The sequence below is a fragment of the Labrus mixtus genome, chromosome 5 (genome assembly GCF_963584025.1).
Source record: "Labrus mixtus chromosome 5, fLabMix1.1, whole genome shotgun sequence".
Lineage (NCBI taxonomy): Eukaryota > Metazoa > Chordata > Actinopteri > Labriformes > Labridae > Labrus > Labrus mixtus.
The window spans coordinates 2,258,858-2,282,857 of NC_083616.1; the positions used below are offsets into that span (position 1 = coordinate 2,258,858).

A 24,000-nucleotide genomic window follows, 5' to 3' on the forward strand; every position below is an offset into this window, starting at 1 on the left:
TACCGAGCCACCGAGCACCATTCTCCTGGAGAGAGGCTGAAATCGGAGCTCTTTGTGAAAATGCTATAAGAGCATTTCGGGCTCAGCATACAAAGCAAAAAAGGGGAGGGGAGGAATAAAAGTGAGAAAGAAAGAAATAGGGAAGGGAAGGAAGAGAGAGACAGAGATAAGGCCTGAAAGGTGGGATAGGTAGCTTTTCTTTACTATATTTTCTACCTCTCTTTATAGTATTCCCCTAATCCCCAAGAGAGAGAAAGCAGCACTTCCCCCTTTGAGGGATTAAAATAAAACAGACTATTTCTCAGCTTGCAACAATTGGGATTGTTCAGGAGAAGAAAGCTGCTGCTGGCTGCAGAGGAGGGCCGAGATAAAGAGTGCAAATACAGTTGAGCGCGAGGATTAGACTGATGCATTGTCTCCCTGACAGTCGAACACCGCCTCTAAAACAAAATCTGAAATCATCCACCGATGATATAATGGGAAATCTGCGTCTGATTGTTGCACTGGAAGACATTTGTCTCCGCTGTTATTATTAAGCAGATAAATCATCCCGGGGACAGAACATGGAGGGCTTCTAGCAACAGTTGTCAGTTCATAAAATCATAAAGTCGGTCTTAACGCCATGTCCTCGGGCTTCAGGCTGCAGGAAGGAAGACAATCTCACGAGCAAGGTTCGGCAAACTTCTGAGCAGATGGATGAATAATGTCAATACTTTAGACTTTACAGAGAGCAGAGGAGGTTTAAATAAACGATGTAGGGTCCTTCTTCCTCCGTCAGCCTCTGGAGTATGAAGAGCTTTAATAAAGAGGATTAGTTTGAGACACTTACAGTACGTAGGTCTTAATACATTCTTTAGTAAACTATTTGAGAAGGTTGTCTTTTAGCGAGCATGCTCACAAGTCTGTGACAATGAGAGAGCCCAGAGACAACTCAGTACAGAGAGAATATGAAGAAGCTCAGCTACCAGTAAAAACTGTATTCCTTGCTTGTTAGCATGTCAGTGGTTCACATATTGGCCTCTGAAGTTCACAGAATACTGCACTCATAGTTGTCAAAGAATCCCATATTACACTCATTTACCCCAGTGAAATAAAAACAGGTCAACGTCTTATTTTTGTATCAATGTTTTGTCTCTTAAGAAGCCAAATACATGAAGTTTTGACATCCTGTGAAACTGAAACTTGCTGAAAGGGGGCATATTGCCATCTACCGTAGCAGGGTCGGATATTTTTCCGTCTATAAATCCATTCTCCCTCAGTGCTTGTATATCTGGACAATGACATGTTTCTAGTACTTTTTGGAGGTCTCTGCCTCGGCCCTGCAAATCAAAAGCATTTTTATTCAGCCTTGTCTCGGTCTTAAATCAAAACCCGGTCAAGACCCCCACAGAAGGGTTTATTTTCCACATCATCACTGTGATTAGAAGGAAAAACAACAAGTAACTTCTTGCCATCACATTTATTCAAAATCTAACTTTAACTTAAAAAAGAGAACTCTCTTATTTTGTTAAAGCTCATGATGATTTTTGGTCTTGGTCTTGACTCGGTCTCAATCCCTGAATGTCTTGGTATTGGTCTTGGGCATGTGTAGTGTGGTCTAGCCTAATCGAGCTGTAACTGGACTTAACTGTGCATGTCCCTGTTCTGACTGGTGTCACCATATTTCACTTTGGGCAGCTAGCTTACTCCGCATGTCAAATTGCTAAATTGTAAATTGACTTGAGTCCTATACTAGCGCTTTTACACTACAAGTCCCACCGATCCATTTACATCCATTAGCACTCTGATGTCAGAGGCTGCTCTGTGAAGTGGCCATCATAACTAATCCATTCATACACGTTCACACCAGTGAGACAGCAGCAGCAGGAGGCTGCAGGAGATGGGGATTGAACCCGACCTATTCTACGACTGAGCCAAAGCAACCTCCCGAAATTAAGTATGATAGCTTGTTAGCTGTAGGGAGCTAGCAAACATTATAATAGGAGTTGTCTGTGAGGATAGTCACACAGGTATACCTGTTGTCAATCAGTGTGCTAGCAACCCAAGCTAACAGTCATAAGGGTTAGCTAGTTAGTTGAAATTAAATTGGTCGTATGCAGCTGCTTCTTTGTTCAGGATTATTTTCTAAGGGGTCAGATATTTAGCATGTATGCTAACAAGAGGTAAACAACTACAACAGGAAGTAAGAATTAGCACTACCTGAATAAATTCTGAAATCTGGAGAGTTCAAAGAGCCTGTGAGGATTAAATCATCCGTTAGCTGGTATGAGACTCGCTCACTCACCGTGGTATCGAACAGTTTTGCGGGGGACCGGGTTCCAGTTGAGGCCCAGCGACTTCTCCCATCCAACCAGAAGCACCAGGAGCAAGACCTTGGTCCCGCACATGGCTCCCGCGTGAGCTCCCTTCTGTCGGAACTGGCGTTGAGTAATTGATCGGGGGGGGGGGGGGGACTTTGAGAGAGCAGCTCGGCTCCTGGCGGCCTGCCGAAACAAACAGAAAAAGCAACACATCAGCAGGAAGCAGCAATTCTCTTCCTTTATTGGCCCGGTGGTTTATCAGAAACGACTTTGTCGGAACGGTAGTTAAAACTTAAGAAAAAAGTGCAATCAAAACAGTTCACACACTCAAGCTGCACGGGGAGATAAATTTCTCGCTTCGAAAACGTGTACTTTAAATTGAACATGGTCATCAAACTCCACAATAAATGTAGAACAAAAATGAGTTATGCAAATCGTTAAAGCCACCCAGGACCAGCTGTAATCAGAGTATATGTGTGTGTGTGTGTGTGTGTGTGCCAACAAAAACAAAGCAAACATTTTAATGACTTTTGGCCAGGGGTTGGGGGTGAAGGGGGGGGGGGCTGCAGGAAACCTTTCCTCCCTCACTCTGATAATCCAGCTATCACCACTCAAAAAGCTCAGGAAGAGCTTATCTCTGCATTCTTGTCAAGCCCGTTCAGCGGCAGTATATTATAAACCGGGGGCCGAGTTATCAAAGTTAATTGGCGCTGGCGACGCATCAAACAGCAATGTGTTGGGAAATGAATGTCAAGGAAGGACAATCCCGCGGCTCTGTGTTGTAAATGAATCGCTTTTTATACCTAATGAACATGTCAAGTGCGGGGCTACGGCGCCGCATCACAGTCCAATAACAGCGCGGGGTGATTGACTCGTTACGCTGTTGCAGGTGAGACTGATGTGACGACTCTACATCCTCACCATGACATGTATTTGCATCTGTATTCACTTCAGGAACCTGCCTTATGTCATTTTAATTCATTTCCGATGAACTCAGTGACATCAATTTGTGGTAGACATTTTTCTCGAGTGCATTTAAAATTGAGCCGAAAACGACTCTTTGGACAAATTGCCTGACGATCGACCAGGAACAGCGTTATTTAAAATTCAATTCTCTTTCATTAGAAGTTTCTTTTATTGAATGCAGAAAGTTGAGGCATTAGAACAACTTTAAAAACATAACTTATTTATTAAAATATTTAGTTATGAGCTGCATAGTGATGCAGTGGTCTTGTTGCCTGCAGGGAGGAAGAGTAAAGATAATGGATGGAGATGTTTGTGAGATGTATGCTGCTGGTATGGGAGTTTTGTTTGTTTGTGTATCTTGAAGCAGGAAAGTCAAACAGCAGCATCCGTTATCCAAACAGTACGGCTCAACTAGTTTGAATAACGAGTCGTTGACTGTTTTTTAAAGTCCAAAATGTGGCAGAAAAAAGAGCCTGCAGCCGCCTCCTCCTGGTTGCATCCTTTATCTCTCCCTCTCTCTCTCTCTCGCTCGCTCTGTGTTTTGCATGTCTTTGTAGTCTCAAAGTAATTTAAAGAACAAATGCACACTCTCTCCTCCCGAGGCATGCATGGCGCCCTACTTGGTTGTACGAGAGAATTTCCCAATAAAGTGCACAAATAAAGTGTTTATCACATAGGCCTTTTTTTTAGTGTCACTAAACGGATTCGTCTGACATGCCGATGGATTAAAGACACCTAACGTCATCTGATATACACTTTTTAAAGCTTGCTGAGGTCTTAGTGCTAAGTGGACAAAAAGTTCTTTTCACAGTTTTTTTCATGTCAGTTGTTTGAATAAAAACTTTCTCAAAGTCAGTAGCTGCTGTGTAAAGAGTCCATCAGTATTAACTCATCCATTCATACACATTCACACACTGATGGTAGAGGCTGCTGAGTAAAGAGTCCATCAGTATTAACTCATCCATTCATACACATCCACACACTGATGGTAGAGGCTGCTGAGTAAAGAGTCCATCAGCAGTAATCACCAGAGGCGCTGCTTGGGGCCCAAGACCAGTAGGGGGCCCCTGAGGGCTCAAAAACTTTAAACCAAAGAAGTAGCCTAAAATGGTAAAATTTTGCAATGACATTATAGGAAACCTCCCTAAGGGGGGCCCATCTGACTGCACTCACTTGTTGCCCTGCTAAGTGTTGCATGCATTATTGCTGTGAAAACCAAAAGTTTGTCAATGACAGTCAACAAAGAAACATGACGATGAATTAAGAGGAAAGCTTCGGGCCCCTGGCTGACATAATGGTAATGAATGCCGGTTGGAGGGCCCTCACTGATTTTTGCCTAGGGCCCCAACAGACTCTAGAATCGCCACTGGTAATCACATTAGAGCCCAGCCTCCACCATCGGACTGTATCGTCCCCAAAACCATCACCGTCCTCATTCATGCACGGCATACACTAAACTTCTGCAAAGTTTTTTCAATCTCAACAAACACAGTTGTTGTTGTTGTAATCCCCCGACGTGGTTTCCTGCTGCAACTGAAAGAGACGTCACCAGAACTCTGCAGGACTTGGCCTGAACCTGACGTCAGGTTCTGCAGACGAATCAGAGCAAAGCATGGAGCAAAGTCGTAGGACACGCCCACCTGGAAGCTCACTCAAAATTTCCTGCAATTAGAGCTGGCCAATCGGAGGAAAGTGGGCACGTTGGGGAGGGCGGGACTTAAAGAGAGTAGCTGAAATTAAGCGTTTCAGGCAGAGGCTGAAATGAGGGATTTTACTGACGCCAGTATCAGATAAATAAGAAGGTTTTTGAGCTTCACATCTCGCAACGCTACTCAAAAGGTGTCCCAGACTGACATCATTAATGTTGAAAGTGAGTATAATAGATCTCCTTTAAATTACTCTGATGCAAACCCAGTCACAGAAGTTTAACTTTTAACTTCTTCAGATATATGAATTTTTTTTATATTTGAATTTTTTATCACAAGAGGTAAAATACAAGACTCATACACACATCTAAGTATGCAGATCACCTGTCAGTTGTCCTCTCTCTACATGCTGCAGGGTGTCAGGGAGGGAAAAGGAGCCTTTGAGGATGCTCATTGGAGAAGGGAATCAGTTGACTTTTAAGCAGGCGCAAAATGTCACACTTCATTTACTTTAACCCACAACACAGACGCACAAAAAATACTTCTATAAGTGAAGCACTTTTTATGTCTCCCACGCCGCCCCCCCTCATCTATTCCCACAAGTGAATATTAAATATCAGCGCTGGCAAACAAACACTTGCTCTCTTTGGTGGATTGGCAGGAGAGGTAATTGAGATTTGGAGATGTGTGTGTGTGTGTGTGTGGTGTGTTTGTGTGCCCACGTCCAACCAATGTGACTGATATTGATTACACTTTTGAGAAGGAAAATAAGAAGAGGCTGCGAGAAGCGAGAAAATGCAAACACTCCCCCGCCTCCCTCCGGCTCCTGATCAGATCATGGCGACGTGCTGTTAAACGAGCGTGCTTAAACGCTGGCTTTTCGCTGAGAGCTCTTCGGGCTTCGCAGTGCTGACTATACCAGCTTTATTGGATCGATGCTGGAGGCCAGGGCGGCCAACGCTCGAGTGAGCCCAGATTGAGATTGAGATGGAGGGAGGGAGAGCGGGCGGGAGGGCGTGAGGGAGGGGAGAAGAGTTATGGTGAAAGAAAAAAAAAAACATGTTTGAAGACATTGCAGGAGGTTTGCAATTTTTCCCTTTTTGTTCCTCCCTCAACATCCGCTCCTCTATCTCTGTGCTGAGGGGGAAGGGAGTGAAGTGGGCATCCTGAAGGCCGGATTAAGTGAAGGGGCTGAATGTCAACACTACAGGGGGAGAGGAGAAGGAGGAGGAAGAGGAAGCAGTGAAGGATTCTGCTGAGGGAAAAGCTTGAACATCTCCAGTGTGCACCTCACTCTCATCTCCACTCCTAATTTCTGCTCTTCAGATTCTGTCTTCCTTTTTTCACTCTTTCCATGCTTTTTATCATTTCCTTTATTTTCTCAATTTGGAACAACAATTTACCTCGAACTCATCTCGACCGCTGAGCTCGTCTCCGCGCTCTGTAAAGCTAATGTCCTATTTCACAGACGAGGTTAAGAGTCGCAGCTATCAGTGCCTGTGGTGTCTGTTTCAGTGTCAGATAAAAAACCTGCTGATAGGAGCCAGAGGGACGGATGTGTCTCAGGTTCAGATCATATTACAATCACAAGGACTGCATCAGAATAATTCTGCAACATTTGACCGACTCACGAGATGATGAGTCCAAAGATGGAACATTATAAGATCCACACAGTTTAGAAAGTCCAACTGGAAAAATGTTTGCTAATGCTGCTCAATGCTATTGTGATAAAAGTAGGTACAAAATGTAGTGTTGTAGTACTCAAAATCGACCTTGGTCTCAAGAACACTTTTTGAAGGTCTTGGAGTCAATGGCATTTTTACTCGGTCGTCTCGGTCTCAGACTGAGCTGACTCCTGATTTTAAATCAAGACCACAACTGATAGACTATTTTTCCACGTCATCACTGTGATTGGAAGAAAACCCCTCTTTCTAAAAGAACGAACAACTTCAATTAATTTGTAGTTTGATTTTTATCCCTCTGGTTACGGTCGCAACCTTCCCAATGTTACGGTCTAAGTGAGTGACACGCCCCCTAAACAAAAGATGATGATTTTTCAGTGATATTTATGGTCTTGGTCTTGACTTGGCCTCGATCCCTAAATTTTTCGGCCTGGGAGCACTCTGGTCTCAGGTATGTCTTGGCCTCAGTTAGTGTGGTCTTCACTACAACACTACAAAATCACTCCCATAATGCACTGCATAAATTAGCATACAACTGTTGTGCTCAGTCTGAAACCACACACTCAATGGTTATGTCCCCATTTAGGGACTGCATCTTTCTAAGAGCGCATTTGAAGACCGATTGCATCACTATCTAACATCGAAGGCTCCTTCAAACGCGGCTCACTAAAGCATCCTTCTCTCCCTGGACAACCAGGCATCCATCCAGTGCATCTTTTTCCTCTTATTTTATTGTCAAATCCTAATCCTAATTAAAGGTGCACTATGTAAAAAAACCTAAGAGGAAAGATTTGTGTTTTAGTAAACATGCACTTTATTTGCACTCTGTTATTGAGAGACATGCTTCTCACACACATAGGCTGAATTACACACTTGCACAAACAGGACCTGTGGACACTTCCCCGACCCACTTTTGGGTCCCGACCCACCAGTTGAGAACCACTAACCTAAATAATCATAACTGAATCGTGTTCTCGTCTACATGCAGCCCTACTGAGACGTTAATTGGGAATGAACCAATGATTCAGACACAACCAGTAAAGACTCTTCATCACAGTTTGGTTTAAAAAGCATTTAGCACATGACTTCATAACAGTGTAAGAGAACTGAGCCATCCACCACACGGCTCTAACAATCATCTAAAGGACAGATCAGCTTGCTGCGCTGCAACTTCTTCTCTTCACTCTGCTGCTGAGATTGCCACACTGAATCTTCGAGCCGCATCAGCTGGGAACTTTATGAAAAAGCCGTGGGGAGATGGCTGGAGTCGGCGTGTGATGTATTTTTCTTCTTCTTTCTATCAAACCGGCTCTTATGATCCCCCTCGCTGTGTCATAAGAAGCGAGATTGAGCCTCTCGCTCTCCCCTGGTGACCAAATTAACTCTCCTAGCTCGGTCTCTCTCACCACGGCCTCTTTAAGGTCCTGCGGTGTCGCGTAACTCTGCGGGCGGTATCAAATCATCTTTTTAAGCTGCTGGTGTTGTTGTTGAGCCTGGTTTAGCTAATGAGCTGAGACACGGCAGCCTAATAATATCAGTCAGCACTCCACAATGGAGAGCTCATTAAAACACAAGAGAGAAATAGGCCACATGTTCTGATTAGGCTGCTGAGCTCCTGACTGTGTCACGTGTGTGTTTCTTTTCTGAATGATGGCTTGTGTGTGTGTTTCTCGGTATTGGAAGATGAGTCCCTGTAGGGAGAAGCAAGCTGGGTCGTTTTCTTCGAAATGAGCGAATCTCGGTGAAAACGTTTTCAACCACCACCCCCCCCCCCCCCCCCCCCCGTCCTATTTTCTTCTTCGCTACATGTCTTGTGTTTTCTCGTTGTCCTCTTCCTGCCCTACATTTACCCCACCCCTCTCTTTTCCTGGCATCCTTTTCCTGCCCTTCCTCACACGTTGCTAGTGCGCACACACACACACACACACACACACACACACACACACACACACACACTCACTGACCTTCGGTGCAGTCCCAGCTGATTGCTAGTCCTTTCAGGCTTTGTTTGACTCCTAACCCGGACCTCTGACCCTTTTGTTGGTAACACAGAGCCAGTACCCCTCACCCAACGCCCTCCACTCCTGCTATCACAGTAGGACAGACTTAATGTCCATTAACCCCTGACTCCCCCCCCCCTCCCCCCACCCCCCACACACACACTCACTCACACAGGCAAATGCAGACGGATGGACCAAAGGACAGCTCCTGCCCTTCATCCTCCCCTCTCTCGCCTCCCTGCAAAACAAACACAGCGGCCTTCCTTCCTTCCTTCCTTCCTGCAACCCCTCCCCTTACCCCCCCCCCCCCCCCCCCCCTTTTACTGTGCCGTGAGCATTTAAAAAAACACACAAGTGCAAACTCTTAAACACACACACACAAAAAACGCTGTTTCACCTTAAACAGAAGAAAGTGGATCAAACGATTTCACACCTCGTGAATGGATGGGAGGAGAGCTGCTCCAGGAGTTTTAATGCTGCGTTCCGCTCACTTTGAAATCCTTATTAAAGGTATTTGGAGCAGCTCTGGTGCACTCATTGTTAAACATGTATGTGTTCAACATTGGATTATTTGAAAATAGGAAAAAAAGGGCCTTGAGGGACAAACATGAAGCAGTTAGAGAGGGGAGGCCACTGAAACAGCAACTAGACCAACATGAGACTCTGACATGCAGCACTATTCTGAAACGATGGATGACATAACTCAAGATCGGAAATTAAAGGTAGTCAGATGCTTTTTCCCCCAAAAATACTCATAAAAAAGTAATTAAGAGTTGGCTGTGACTGTGTCTGCAGAGACTCTGTCCTCTGACTGGATTTTCATGTTTTGCTTTGTTTTGGTTGACATGGGAGTCATGTTTCTGAGCGGGGAGCTGGACTGTTTCCTCCAGCCAATGACAGCGCTCAGGGGAGTTTAGGAGAGGATACATTTCAGCGATTGGACCTGATTCAAACTGGTGAATATTGCAGACGCTGACTTGGCGGCACAGGTGAGAAAATTACAGTGAGGTGAAACGCCAAGCGGATAAAGCTTGTTCCAAAATGAAGGTGAACATTGTGTCGGACACACAGTTGTTCTGCTCTCTGTTGGATGCCATTCATCGGCGGTTAGCTTATACTAGCTTCCTAAATTATTTGTCGAACGGGAGGAGGCTGAGGCACTCTGTCCATTTGTATTTATAAGTCAGCATTCTGACATCAATGAGCTCAAATCACAGCCTGTTAAAGCTTGGAGCATCTGGTTTCTATTTAAACATTTCAGGTAAGAAAGTCAGACGTTATCGAGAGATTATCGGGGGAAATGTTGTTACAGCAGCTCGAATTTAAGGACAAAGGAAATCAAGTGATTGATAAAAGAAATGCCGGGGATAAAACAAACTGATGATGATTAAACAAAACAAGAAGCATAAAAGCAATAAATCATGATTAATGTATACAACAGGTACAGCTTCACTTCGGCCGTTTTCTTTCACAGGAAAATTGTGCAATGTTGATTAGCATCGCTGATGTGAAATACAGTTTCAACGATGTAATTGCACAGTATGGATTAGCAACACGGAGCCGCCATAACAAGCTGTCACTCACAGTTAATGTAAATTATTCACCACATCAGGCCTTTCAGACAGGACGTGGTGTGAGCTGTGTGAGTAGAGCGCACAAAGCAACAGCGCCCGTTGCTAGGTCGGGAAAATAGCCACTTTTAGGACGCGCAGTATTTTTGTATCTGTCCACTAATAAGTGGAAAGCTCTGATCTTTGTTCTGCTGAGGAGGAGGAGACGAGCAGCACAGAAAAAGAGGATGTGTGTTCATGAAATCCTCAGGACACAACAGGATGTTGGAGAGTTTAGCGTCCAGGAGCTGCAGCGCTAAAAAACGACCGCTTCACTAACACGACACACATTCATGTTGCTGTTTTAAAAAAAACCTGGTATGTCCAAACTTTATTTTCAAACTAGAGATTTCTCTCCGATGTGCCGGTTTGCTGTAAACTAAAGCTCAGGAAAGTTGGACACTGTTTGATCTTCGCTCCTATTGGATGATAGACAATGAATGGGCTTGAGACCCTTAAGGCCGTGCACTCCGATAAAAAACGGATGAAACTCGATTAAAAGCTAATTTTTCAAAAGGTGAATACTAAAACTGTAAGAACTGAAGAAGCCTTTCGGAGGAGAGATCTGAACCCGGTCCAGGTCCTTTGTATCAAGCTCTGAAACTAAACCGTAAACGGGTTAAAGGTTGAACAATAGACAGGAATCATCTGAAAGCGTGATGATATTTCTCCAGCTGAGGGAGGAGGTACTGACTCCAGCAGTTTACGAGATTTAAAATAAAATATGTGGGTCTTATAAGAGGAACATAATGATTGCATGGTTCATGCAAGCTCTTGAAGTTTTCTCTCAGAGATGAAGAGTTCAAAACATCATCTTTTTTCCACGCAGACGTATTCATTGCCAAATGATAATTTGTGACCCAGGTTCACCGACTTTCCTTTTTTTTTGTGATTCAAATGAATTCCGGGAGTTCAAAATGTTATCTGGGAGTCTTTGAACTCGGCAGAGAGCCTTGGGAGGAGATGTATCATATGATAATTCCTCCAATTTAGATGAATATTTACAGCAGAAACGTTTTGATCAGGGATCAGGCTTTTAAAAAAACGGAGGTCGTGATTTAAATCTGAGCTCACACGCTGTAAGTCGCTTTGTAGGACAGATTAAGAGTAACGCCTGGAATATAAATACATAAATATACAATGGATCCAGTAGCGGGGGGTGCATCAAAGAGCAGATTTTTTATAGGACTCTGGGTTCAAGTCCAGAGCAAGATGGCTATGAAATCAGAGTGGAAAATATCATGTTACAGCGCTCGCTGCAAAATTGATGACATGTGGGATGTGAGGGGAAGTCAACATGGACCTCAGCGTTTTCTTGCTATTTCTTCTCACTTATTCATACAGCGCTGCAGAGCCGTGTGTGTGCGGCGAGGCTGAAAAAAAACACGGCTCCACATCGCACCTAGGAGCTAAACAGCTTCACAGTGACAACAAACGGTGCTGGCTACCGAGCTGATGCACTGTTTCTATTCAGCGTGGAGCTAATGGAGCTGACGCAGGGGACGCTCCATTGATATTGAAAAACATGACAAACTCACTCCCACATCATGACAGTGATTGTGCTATACCAGTGTGTACCTGGACGCTTTTAAAGCATCATCACACAGGAGAGAGTCTGCCTTTAAGTGATAGCGTTAACCATCTTCTCTTGTGAATGTAGGTGTGAACGCACCGCACTGACCGGCCTCGCATTAAAGAGCTGCGTGCCCAGGATGTGTTTATGTCAGTGTGTGTGTGGGTGATGTGCTGGAGCTGGCTCAGATGAAAGACCGGTTTGATGGGCCCCGCATTGTGAAGTGTGTGTGTGTGCATGTAGAAGATGAATGTGCGATCATGTTCGCTGTAGCTTCCAGCGTTTCTTTGAGAACATCCAAGAGCATGTGAGCACACTCGGAGAAGTGTTTGAAATCCTCCTTTAAAAAAAAAACAAAAAAAACGCTCCCATCAATATGAGAGCCACCCATCAATTTTCACGCTCCCGAGCACATGATTTCCCATATTTGCACACAATTAATAATTTCCTCACCAGCGGCAAAGTTAATGTCATTGACTTTCCCTTTCACATTGTGATTGGAATTCACTTCCCGTGCTAATTACCTAAAAATTGAGGCGGAACCGAGCGGCGTGTTTGACTTTTAACAACCTATTTCCACTCAATGAAAAGGCTTCCAAAAAAAAAAAAAAAAAAGAGGAAAAACTCCCTGAAGAGCTCGCAGGGTAACATCTTAGCCTCCCTGCTGCCTCCCTCCAACACCCTGCTCTTTCATGTCCCTCCCCTGGGAGACTCTCCAGGCCCTCAAATCTCCGTCTTCTCTCCCTTTCATCCCTTGTAACTCTTGCTCGCTCGCCCAACATTCTGCCCCATCCGCCCCTCCCCCCCATCGCCGCCTTGTCCGTGTCATGGTCGGCTGGGCCCAGGCGTGGTCGGCTTATAATTCTTTGATCGGGGGCTCTGATCTTCTCCATCAGTGCCAGGGGGCTCCAGCTGATTACAGATGAAATGAATCTGATTTGGACTCTGACTGCGGGCCAAACACCTGCTCAGACCGGGAGACGTGATGGAGGAGGAGGAGGAGGAGGAGGAGCAGGTGAGATGAAACCTGAGAGACTGATGTCCAGCTGATCACAGAACGAGACCATCTGTGCTTTTAGAGTGTGGTCTGAACGCAGATCTCACTCTGATATGTTACATTTACTACATTAACAACAAAGCTTCAACAAGAGCTGATCATTTGTGTTCTGGAAGCAGAAATCAGGAGCCTTGTGATTTTGGCATGATAGTTGTTGTTTTTATGACGTGATAATAAATCTGGCAAAGCTTCTGATCTGATATTAAAGCTGCACAAACATTTCAGATGGTTACCCATGATTTGGAAGGTGCCTCTCATAGTGCTGAATTTACAGAGAATTACTTAAAAATGATCCGTACAGCTGCCGTCAGATCCAACACTTTAGTATCTTTCAGCTCTTTGTTTTGGTTCCCCCCTTTGAAGGCTCAATGCTGGCAATATTGGGGTGCGGATGGCTTAGTGGTTAGGTCGTACAGCCCAACGTACTGAGGCTTTAGTCCTCCAAGCACACAGCTCTGGTTCAAGTCTCTGAAAATAGCTTTAGTTTCACTATCTAGGGCTCGCTTTTCCGTGATATCTCTTTCTGACCTTGTGCTGTCAGCCTGCCGCATGTTGTTTCTGAGAATAACACACAAGTGGAGTGAGAAGAGCCAACGAGCTCTCTGCCCCGGCCTCGATCTCTTGTCCCCCCGTGTGTGAAGGCCGGGAGGGATGCTGGGATTGCGCTCTGACCTGCCATCAATGAACATGAATAAGTGTGGGTGTGCTCGCCCGTGATCAGCACGTAGTCACAGGTCAATCAGCCTCGCTTAAGGCAATGGCCTGGCTTACAAACAACAGGCTAACACACACACACTCACACACACACACACACACACACTGAAATATGAATGCTGCACGCATACAGCTTGACCTGCAAAAATGCATGCATGTAAATAAATATGACCCATGCCAGAACATATAGCCTACCCATTGCATTCAAATAATGCTCTATTGTGTGTCATTTGTACATCTACACACACACACACACACACACACACACACATACACACACACACACACACACACACACCTAACAACCTGCTCCTCACACACCAGTGCTCTAATCAAATCACTCCGGCAAATATGCTCTTTTCCCGCCCGCCAGCCACATCCAGACAAACAAAAACGCAGACAAACTTTCTCTGTTGTATTTCAAAGCTCATTAAAAAGTATTCACTGCTGTACGATTTAGCGCCGTAATCAGCTCTGAATAATAGAAATGGTCGTATTGACGCCTCCGGGCAGCCGCCACACTGTCTCATTTTCAGAACAACAACCGCTGGGCGTGTGAATGCAAAACACGATGACGCACACACACACACCCACACACACCCACACACACACACACACACACACACACACACACACACACTGTCTCCTTCTTGTCTTGGCTCCTCTCGCTAGCTGTCAGTCTCTCAAACACTCACAATGTATTCTGGCTTTGGGGAGGCCGCCTACTATGCACCTAGGGGGGCTAATTGTCCGGTACGGCTCGTTCCCTCCCACATGCTCTGTCCTTCTCTCCTCTCACCGTTCTTTGTGCGTTTCTTTTCGGGGAAGGAGTTCAGGAGTTCACGCCGCGCTCAGAGCCCTACATCCCAGTGAGGTGCCACAGGGCAGAAAGGTTACACCTAGATGGACTCCTATAGAAACTACCTACACACCTCGGTGGGGAGGGGGAGAGGGGGAGGGTTACACTGACAGAGAGATGAATGGATCGACAGAGGAGGATGGAGGAAAAAACAGGACTGAGAGAGAGAAAGACAGCAGTGACTGTGGTGTAAATGTTGAGCAGCAGAGCGAGTTCAAGGGCTGAAGCTTGCGAGGTAGTATTTATTTTTCAAGGATATTTTTCTTTTTACAGCTTTCCAAAAAGATTTGCTGCAGTTTGAAGTTGTTAATCAGTCTGATTCAGATACACTTCATGCCCTGAATAACAATATAAGGTTCGTATTCACTCTGCATGCATCAACTCTACACACAGCTAAATCAGGTATTAACGCACATTTAACTCATTTAAGCTCCGTACTTAACATGTAAGCTGTTTTCACATTTTTACACTCCTGAAAATATGGAGATCATTTCAGACTTGGGCGTACACATATGCACCTCACAGCGGGAGTCTTTCCCTGTCAAACAGGAGGGGGGTTGGGTTGTCGGGGGAAGTAGAGGACAAAGCAACAGAGTCCGCTATGCGGCGCTATATTGAGAATATTTACCTTTCTATCAATGCTACATGTAGTTGAACAGAATCTCAATCTGAACTAAAGAGTGGAGAAGAACATACTGGAGAACAGGAAACATAATGCAGCAGGTTCATTAGAGCGAGCACAGGATATAAATGTCGCTCCTCCCTTCTATTGGCTGGAGGTGAATTCTCTGGAGAACGTCCTGCTGCGTTCTCACATCAGCTCACTCGGACTTGCTGCGGAAAATTCTAGAGGTCTGTCAGGAGAAACTCAAGAGTAAAGTCTGAGTGAAAAATCTGTCTTTTTGCGTTCACACATGCAGCTCCACCTGGAAATATCCAGAGTTTTTCAGGAGATTTCTGCAAGTGTGAAATTCCTATAAGATTCATCTGAGCTCACAGTGTCTCTCTCATTGTGTGTTTGTGTTCGTCAGATGTTTTTGTGTGTGTGTCTCAGGCTGTAACCATGAGCTCAGGGACCAGTCTGTGTCAAGTTTAGTCAAGTTTTTCCAGACTTTCATCCGAGACGCGCCACATCAACAAACTGACATTCGTATTGTGAGAACACACAAAAAAAAAACAAGTCTGATGAGGCAAGAAGCTCCAGTTAGTCAGCCAGACTGTTTTTTTAAACAATCCCTGGTAGAGCCCAGTTTGTGTGGAAGACAAAACAACTTCTCCATGTGTGCAGGGATCTATTTTTATCAGGGCCGGACTGCGGGCCCAGGATGTGTGCACGCATGTGACGGCTAAAAACGCACAAACCTATAAAGGCTGTAATCGTATGTAGACAAAGGTTCACTGTGAAAGGAGCCGTTTCAAACGAGCTCACTTTTAGAAATACCTGCTTCGATCTGCCAGAATGACCAAGATGGCGAACATTAGAGGGAAGTAAATACAGGTTTCAGTCGCTGTAGCTGTTCTCCTGTTCTCCTCCATTCCCTCTTAGGGAACATGAGCCGCAGGTTGGGTACCTTTTGTTTTAGATAATCCTGCTAATCTTGTTTACAACCTGTGTGAAAGACATCCTGCTTGAATCCCATCAGACGTTATAGCTACATTCTCAAATCTGTGCAATGACTCCAATGACAACGATGGTATAAAAACATTATAAGCAGAGGCGTGTCCAGAGGCGTGTCCAGAGGTGGCATGCCACCCCAAAATCCTTGACTATTATTGGCTATTTACTTGCCAGAGGTTGGACTTATTTTGAAATCCACCATTCAGGTTGTGTTGCAACAGGAAGCTCGTAGTTTTCTGTGTGCAGATGTTTGTTTGCAGTTTTTAAAATACTTTAAATTGTGACTTGAAGAATGACCATTATCATTGTGTTACTTAACATCAATGTGATTACTGCTGACAAGAGGGGTAAATAAATTTGAAAACACTGACAAGCTTCGTAGTGGTTCTGAAAAATCATTAGCTAGCAAGTTTTAAACTTCCAAGGCTACATAGCTACTTGAGCAAGCAACTGTGCTGTTTCCCTGGTAACATAAAGTGACATCATATCCCGGTTCCTGAAGCCCATATGGTCTGAGAGTCTGCTCTTCATAGCACAATTAGAGCTCACAAGGAGAATTTTATGAATGAAAGTGTCCTGTTACATAGTCTTGCACATTTTTAAGTGGGTTTCTGACCTTTCCTCGGGGGTATACGGCGTATCAAGAAGACTACACCTCTGAGCCAGACCCAAGTTGTCATGACAGGATATGTCCTTTCAGCAACGCTGCTGTCTCAACTACTACCTCTCATTAAATTAACTGTAGCAGAAAGAAAGAGTCATAAAGTCAGTGATCCCAGCTCTTTAAAAACATTTACCTTATGCTCGATAAGCTAACATTAGCCACCTTAAACTAAAAGGTCAAATATGAACAGCAAATGTTGAATCAGACCCAATTTAAATATTTGAAACATCAGCGGAACGAGGGCACCCAAACCTTGAAGCGATGACCTCTCATTCTTTATTTTTTGCTGTTTTACTTTTCACTCATAAGCCGTTCAAATCAAGCAAGTCTCAAGGTGAAATAGTGATGACGACACTTTGCCCTGAATTCCACGCAGTATGAAAAGAGAGTGGCCTTGAGCAAGGCACTTAACGCAGCTCGTTGTCAATGTGCTCAGCGACTGAAAGAAGTGTGGAGACAATGCAGGGCTCAAGCTTCTGCTTCTGGGCAGTTCCCAGTATAGCCAGACATAGCAGACTGTGGGTTTCACTGGGGCAGCTCTCAGGAATGAACGTGCATTACTGTAAAAATCAAAGCAGGGCATTTCTCAAACATGTGCATGTGTGTGCACACTCAGCAGGAGCAAATCCATCCCTGGATGAATAAATGTATAAAAAGAATCTGCTGACTTTCAAATCAGTTAGCCGAATCAACGGTCATCAGCTAAAAAAAAAAAACACCCGGGAGACGTAGAGTGCGGACAGATATAATTTGAGGAGCAGACAGGAGGAGTGAAAGGTGAGAGGAGTGAGGAGAGAGCGTCAGGGCTCGAAGCTCTAACGCACAGTCTATTAGGAGTCTGATTGGGTCCATTAGGAGGGAAAGACGATACACGGAGCTCCTCCAGCCGGGCTATGCATTAACCACTGCCTGCTCTCTATTTTGTTGAACACACGGGGGCTGATCGATGGCAATGAAGAGTGAGGAGGGTAGGAGGGTAGGAGGCGGGGGAGGTGAGGAGGTGAGGAGGAGAGAAAAGGTCCAGGTTTACGGGAAGATAAGCAGGGATCGATAGATAGACAGGGACTGCTGCTGCGTGCTGGGAGATGATGGAGGAATGCGAGATGCAACGCGTTCACACTCGTTCACCTCATCACAAGTGATGGAGGGGAACCTGTGTGTGTGTGTGTGTGTGTGTGTGTGTCTGCTAGAAAACTTAGGAAAGCATTATCCTTTTGCTTTTGCAGGCATGTGTGTTAGTATCTTTACAATTTACCCTTCTTCAAGCCCCGCCCTCCTTGGTTACTACCACAGACTGTAATATTAATGGAGTGACGTCACCCGTCTGTTCCTGTAGGGAGCTCTCTGGAGGATCATCAGCAGCAGTCTCCATGCTGGAAATGCTGTCTCAGCCTAACTTTCAGTCAACCTAACAACAGGCTGAGAGCTGGAGCTGAGGCGGGGTTTAAGCCTCTTGATGAACCGTTACATCGCGCCCATCTGTCAATCAGGTCAGCTACATGCCTAACTATGGATAACACATATCGTTCATGAAATCAATACAGACATTTTTTTTTAAATGTCACCCCCCCTACAGTGTGTGTGAGTGATGACAATAACTAACTTTTTTGCCAGTCATGTGTATGTGACTTCCTGTGCTTCTGCAGTCAGTCTCTAGTGGACACTCGACAAACTGCAGGATTTTTGCACTTCCACATTGGCTTCATTTTTCAACACCGGAGGTTGCCCTTTTTGGTTGCTACATTACTTACACAGACGGGAACATGGCGGCAGAAGAAGGGTGTTGAGTTTCTAAAACATGTTAAAAGTTGGGGAATGAAGGTCTGTCTTTAATAAATAAAAGGGTCTGCTGCACTTTGCAGAGATCTCACTGCAGCGTGAGGATTTACAGCAGCAGCAGCAGCAGCAGCTTGTGTTGTATCATAGCGACCTGTCTGTGCAGGTTTGTGTTAGTGCTCAATAAACACAGCCACAGTGATTGGCTGTGTAGCAGGGTGTGCCATAAGTGCACTACATTTATTTGTGCATGCAAGACACCTGTCACACTGCCTTGATGTACATAACCTCTGCCTACATCCTTCTAGCACTCCCCCCACTCCTCCTCCTCCCTCTATATTGCTCTCCTTCCACTGTCACCTACCCCCCTAACTTCCCCTTTCTGCCCCCCTCCCCCTCCCCCCTTTTTTCCTCTCCAGGATCTGGGTGTCTGTGATGGCACCCTGTCAGAGAAAAGCTATTTATGATCGGCAACCAATATCCTCCCAGAGATAAACACACAGCGAGTGAGTGAAAGATAGAAAGAGAGGGAGAGAGGGCGAGAGAGAACCAGAGTTATTAGAGAGAGAGAGAGAGATAACTGCATTGTGACAGTGTGTGTAAGAGGAACACACACACCAGAGGAAAAAAAAGGTGGATTGAGGATTAAAGCTTTTTCTTCCCCACACATCTGAGTTGTGTGACTGTGTGTGAGTGTGTGTGTGTGTGTGTGTGTGTGTGTGTGTGTGTGTGTGTGTGTGTGTGTGTGTGTGTGTGTGTGTGTGTGTGTGTGTGTGTGTGGGGCTCGGTTGTCGTTGTCATGGTTTATGTGTGTCTTTAAGTACCCTCCTCTCCAGCCACGGGGTCTCTATACTCTGCAGGCGATTTGGAAGTGAGGATATAAACTACTTAAATGAACCAAAGTATCACAGAACCTCCAGTTCAGTCCGACACACAGCGGACTGACACACTCCTGGAGTTTGATTTGAACACAATGGAGAGTTAGTCGTAGATTAAAACCTTTAATTTGTAATTACATCATCGAGCTGGGACATTTTTTGATAAACGTGTCATGACTTACTCTTGATTAGTTAGTTTGTTCCTGTGTTTTTGTTGCGTAGTTGTGACTTCCTGTTTTATTTTGTCATTTGTATCCTCGTGTTTCTCTGTTTCCTGTGTATTTTTCGGTTTTCTAAGTTAAGTTTTTAGTGTTTCCTGTTTTATTTTGTAGTTTCCCCCCCCTGTGTATCATAGTGTTTCTTCCTGCTGCTGTGTGTTTTGATTGCCCTCATTGTCCTCACCTGAAGACTACAGCCGACGGCCAATCACCACGTACGTTCTGCTCATGCGTGAGATGAAATAACTCTCCATGCCAGCAGGGGGTGGTAGTCCGTTGTTATGATACAAGAAGACCATTTTCACACCGCTGTCGATCACCACTTGTATTATAGGTAAACTACTAATGGAGAATAATGTCTGATAAAAAGTAGAAAATGGCGCTGGCGTTGTCAGTTCTTGGTGTTTTAGTGTAAAAAGAAAAGAAGAGGCGGAGGAGACAAATAAGGAGAAACCACACTAATGGGTGAAAGCATGGATACTACAGCGACATGCTCAAGGGGCTTTACAGAACCTGACAGGAGAGCTGGAGAGAAATGAAACCTCCAAACAGCCAATCAGAGAGACTCCTCTCACCGACGCCGATGCTGATTCAACATGTCGAATCAGCTGATAAAACGCAGACAGGGGAAGACCGGTAGCAACAGACACACTGCAAAAACTAGAGCGACGACCGCTCACCAACGGTCTCCTTGATGTGTCAGTGCCTTCAGTCTCACCTGAGTTTGATTCCCTCAGGAGTGGGGACATTTCATAGACTCACACACACACTAAAGATAAACGTGTGAGCATCCACACTTACACCATTTCAGACCCCTAACCTTCGGCAGCTCTCCGAACAAAGATGCTCTGAAATCCAATATCCCACCCTGATTCCACTCTCTGCTCCCTCTCTTCTCCTTTTTTTTGTTGGTTTTCCTCTCTCTCTTATCTTCTCCCCGCTCGTCCTCTTTGTCTCGCTGCACAGTCATTTCACTCTGGGAGCACCTGAAAATGTCTGTCATTTCTCCACACACTCCAGTTTTGACAACTGCCATTCTCTTTCACTTCTTTTAAATCTTCACTCATTTGACTTTTTTAAACCCACTTCTTTTCTCTCATTGAGTGCCAGTTATGCTGTTTGCAGAGGAGGCAGAAATATTGTTGTGTTTTTAGTCTCCACCCTTTGTTCCTTTTTTTTTTACAAAGCTCTTACTTATTTTTGTTCTCCTCCCTCGCCGTGTGATTTCTCCTCAATCTCTCGTTCACTTGTGTTTCCTCGGTCCTCCTCGTGAATGTTGAACAGACGCACTCGACTCAGATGAAGGTCACATTGGGCTAAAGGAGAGAAGGAGAAGAAGAGAGGGGTAATGAGTACGAGGGTGGGGGGGAGGGGGGTCAATCTTGTGTTCTTGTTTGTTTGCACATGTGTGTCCATGTGAGATGATCAAGGCTGCTTTAATCATTTTTAAAGTCTCTTTCAGGGGAAAAAAAAAACAAGTCAACAACTGTGCTGCTCGGATATACAAACACAGATTCACATTCACAAGCAACTGAAAATCATTTCATGAGATTGTATTCTGAGAAAAAAGACACATCAACCCCTTAAAAAGATTTGAGCGTGATTACATCACAATGTAGCACGGTGCACATCAGACATCTATACATAGACTGCTTGATGGATAAAAAGTGGATGAATCCTTCACTCTGGAAATCAAAAGCCAACCTGCAGCCTGTGGCTTCTCTGCAATGCTTAGCCGGGGGCGGGGCTAGAAGAACTTGTTACGGCCTCCTTAACCAAAACTAATTAAACCAAGACTCAAAACATTGAGACTGTAAACAACAAGGACGCCACACCCATTTAAAGGCAGGATATGCAATTTTTCACACTTAAATGTAGCAGAAATCAAATATATCCTCTCAAAATAACTCCTGTTGTCTGTGATGCTTTCCGAGCTTTCCTAGCCGTAGCTACACTTTGTTTACATCGCGGGGACGGCTGGCTGACTCCTCCCCTCACATATAAAAGTTGTTTAATTGAGGGACTAGAGAAAAGAAGAATAACATACTGTACTCACTGCTTAACTGTGTTTCTAGATCACGCTCATTTCAGGTAAATTTACATGCAGTGTGAAGATATGAGCATAAAGATCGCTAGCATTAGCATGCTAACACAACAATGCAGCGCGAGTTGTTTTGGTTTCATGCTGGTGCTCAAGGGCGACATCTGCTGGATCAAAAAAAATCGCTTATTCTTCCTTTAAAGTTGAACCCCGAGATTTAGTCAATTTAAATATCCACCCGAAAAGTTATCATAGATGAAAAAGAAACAAAAGAAACCGAAGGGGCTGGAGACCCCGGCGGATAAGAACAAAAGATGGGAAGGTGCAGATCCATCGTAATTCTTACTCGATCGAAACGTTGCCCTTAATAAAGTACAGTGTGCAGACCTTTCTCTTTTTTCCGAAGGTGCCGAGCCACCCAAAGCATTTCCAGCATGTAGACAATACCTGGACCGGCCGCCCGAGTACATTCATGGCTGACCTGTTTTTATCTATTTTGTATTTATTCATAAAATAGCTGGACACATGAGATAGTGGGGGAGAGAGAGGGTATGGCGTTATTCTGTGGGAAACACTGCAACCACGTAATGGTAGTCGGAAATCAGGGAGAGAGAGAGAGTGGGGCCTCAGCCTCTGTACATGGGGCGTGCAAAACTAACCACTGTACCACCGGCGCTCCAAAACGTTTTGCATGAACATGAAAAAATTAACATCTTCTCTGTTTTTCTGAATTAACAAGATAATTATCTCTGGATAACGAGTTACGAGGTGCTTGCATCACCAGCGCCTCAGTTACACTCTGTGGAGGATCCAGTATATTTATCGTCTCTTGAGTCTCCACGTGGCGCCTGAATGCATCACAGAAGCATCACGTTGTATCAGTAAAGCGTGTATCAGCTGATCCTGACAGATCAGAGTGAGGTTTGTGTCTGAACTGCAGAGTCAACAAACTGGAGACAACATCATCTATGTGACCTAAAGTCACGAGTCACTCCCCATGTTTCAAACCAAAATAAAACTGTTACACTGAACAATGTGGGAACGTTTGCTGCTTGAAGAGGTCTAAAGGAAACTTCTGTTGGGATTCAGAGGAACCTGAACACGTTCATTCAGAAAGACGGAGCAGATGTCTATGTGTGAATGAAACAGGCTTCCATACCGTCCACAAGCTCTATCAACTAAATCTTTGCTTTATTGTACAAACATTAAAGGAAGAACTTTTTGATCCAGTAGATGTCGCCCTTGAGCTCCAGCATGAAACCAAAACAAACTGCTGTTTGGCCACACCTCCTCCAGACTGAAGCCTCCGCTCTCCTCCAGAGACACACCTCCAACCCCTCTCCCCCTCATGTTCACATGAAGGAGTTATCAATAAGAACGCAACATAATTAAACACCATTAAGTGCAAGCGGTGGAAAAAATTGGAATTTGCTTGAGCTACATTGTTGTGTTAGCATGCTAATGTTAGCGCTCTTTAGTTAGCTCGTAGCTTCACATTGCACATTAATTCACACAGAATGAGCGTGATCTAAAAACTCTTACTAAATAATCAGTGAGTATGTTCTTCTTCTTCTCTCTAGTTCTTGACTAAAACAGCTTTTATACACAAGGGGAGGAGCCGGCCGTCCCGTCCATGTAAACACAGCTCTGACAACAACACAGCCAGCGGGACTCGAGCTTCTCACTCATTGTAGACAGTCATGACTCAGAGACACATTTACACAGGAGAGACTGAATTTATGATTTATTTATGTGTCAAATATTGCATATTCTTCCGTTAAGGCACATTGTTGGAACATGAACGAGCAAACACACTAAAAGCTCTTCCACCAAAGACAGAGCGAGCAAATCAGAGGCCCAGTCATCTTCGAATGCGGACAGTGAACTCCACAAACATGCAACAATTGTTTTTGCATAGACATTATTGTTGATATCAGATATATATATATGTTCTTTAAAGCTACTGCAACAAAGCTGCTACAGCTTTCATGATTTCCTCCAGCAATTTGTCCACGTTTTGACCTAATTTCATTTAATAAAGAGATACAGGACAAAACAAATGATGTGATAGCTTCTCAAGTACTCTTGTTAGCTTTAGCATAGCAAATACAAAAATCATAGCTCATATGGAGAGAGTTACACAAACCAGAGCTAAAGTATAAAATTGACGATGCGAAGTCTCCCTGTGAGGACAGCTAGCGGGTCAATGTCAGGATTTCATGCCTCAAAGTCCAACTTTAGTAGAGAACGTGCATATTCACACAATGTTGCAGCAAAGCTACTCCCCTTTTTTTACTTAGCATCTGACATACAAAGCAACATACACCTAACACCTAAACCCTCAAGGCGCTCCTTCATTGGGTCCCAGGGTTCACACTGCATATCACATAACTAACTG

The 24,000-nt window shown here is 44.5% G+C and overlaps 1 protein-coding gene across 2 annotated transcripts in view; it reads right to left on the bottom strand.

Moving 5' to 3' along the window:
• The window catches only part of sema4c (sema domain, immunoglobulin domain (Ig), transmembrane domain (TM) and short cytoplasmic domain, (semaphorin) 4C), a 116,708-nt gene that overhangs the window by 54,985 nt on the left and 37,723 nt on the right, over nt 1-24,000 (bottom strand). For both annotated transcript variants that reach the window (XM_061037319.1, XM_061037318.1), the window contains exons 2-3: nt 20,756-20,877; nt 2,285-2,483 (exon numbers count right to left, since the gene is read on the bottom strand). In XM_061037319.1, the coding sequence (XP_060893302.1) occupies nt 2,285-2,387 (103 nt within the window). In that variant the 5' untranslated portion in view covers nt 2,388-2,483; nt 20,756-20,877. The remainder of the gene's footprint in view (nt 1-2,284; nt 2,484-20,755; nt 20,878-24,000) is intronic.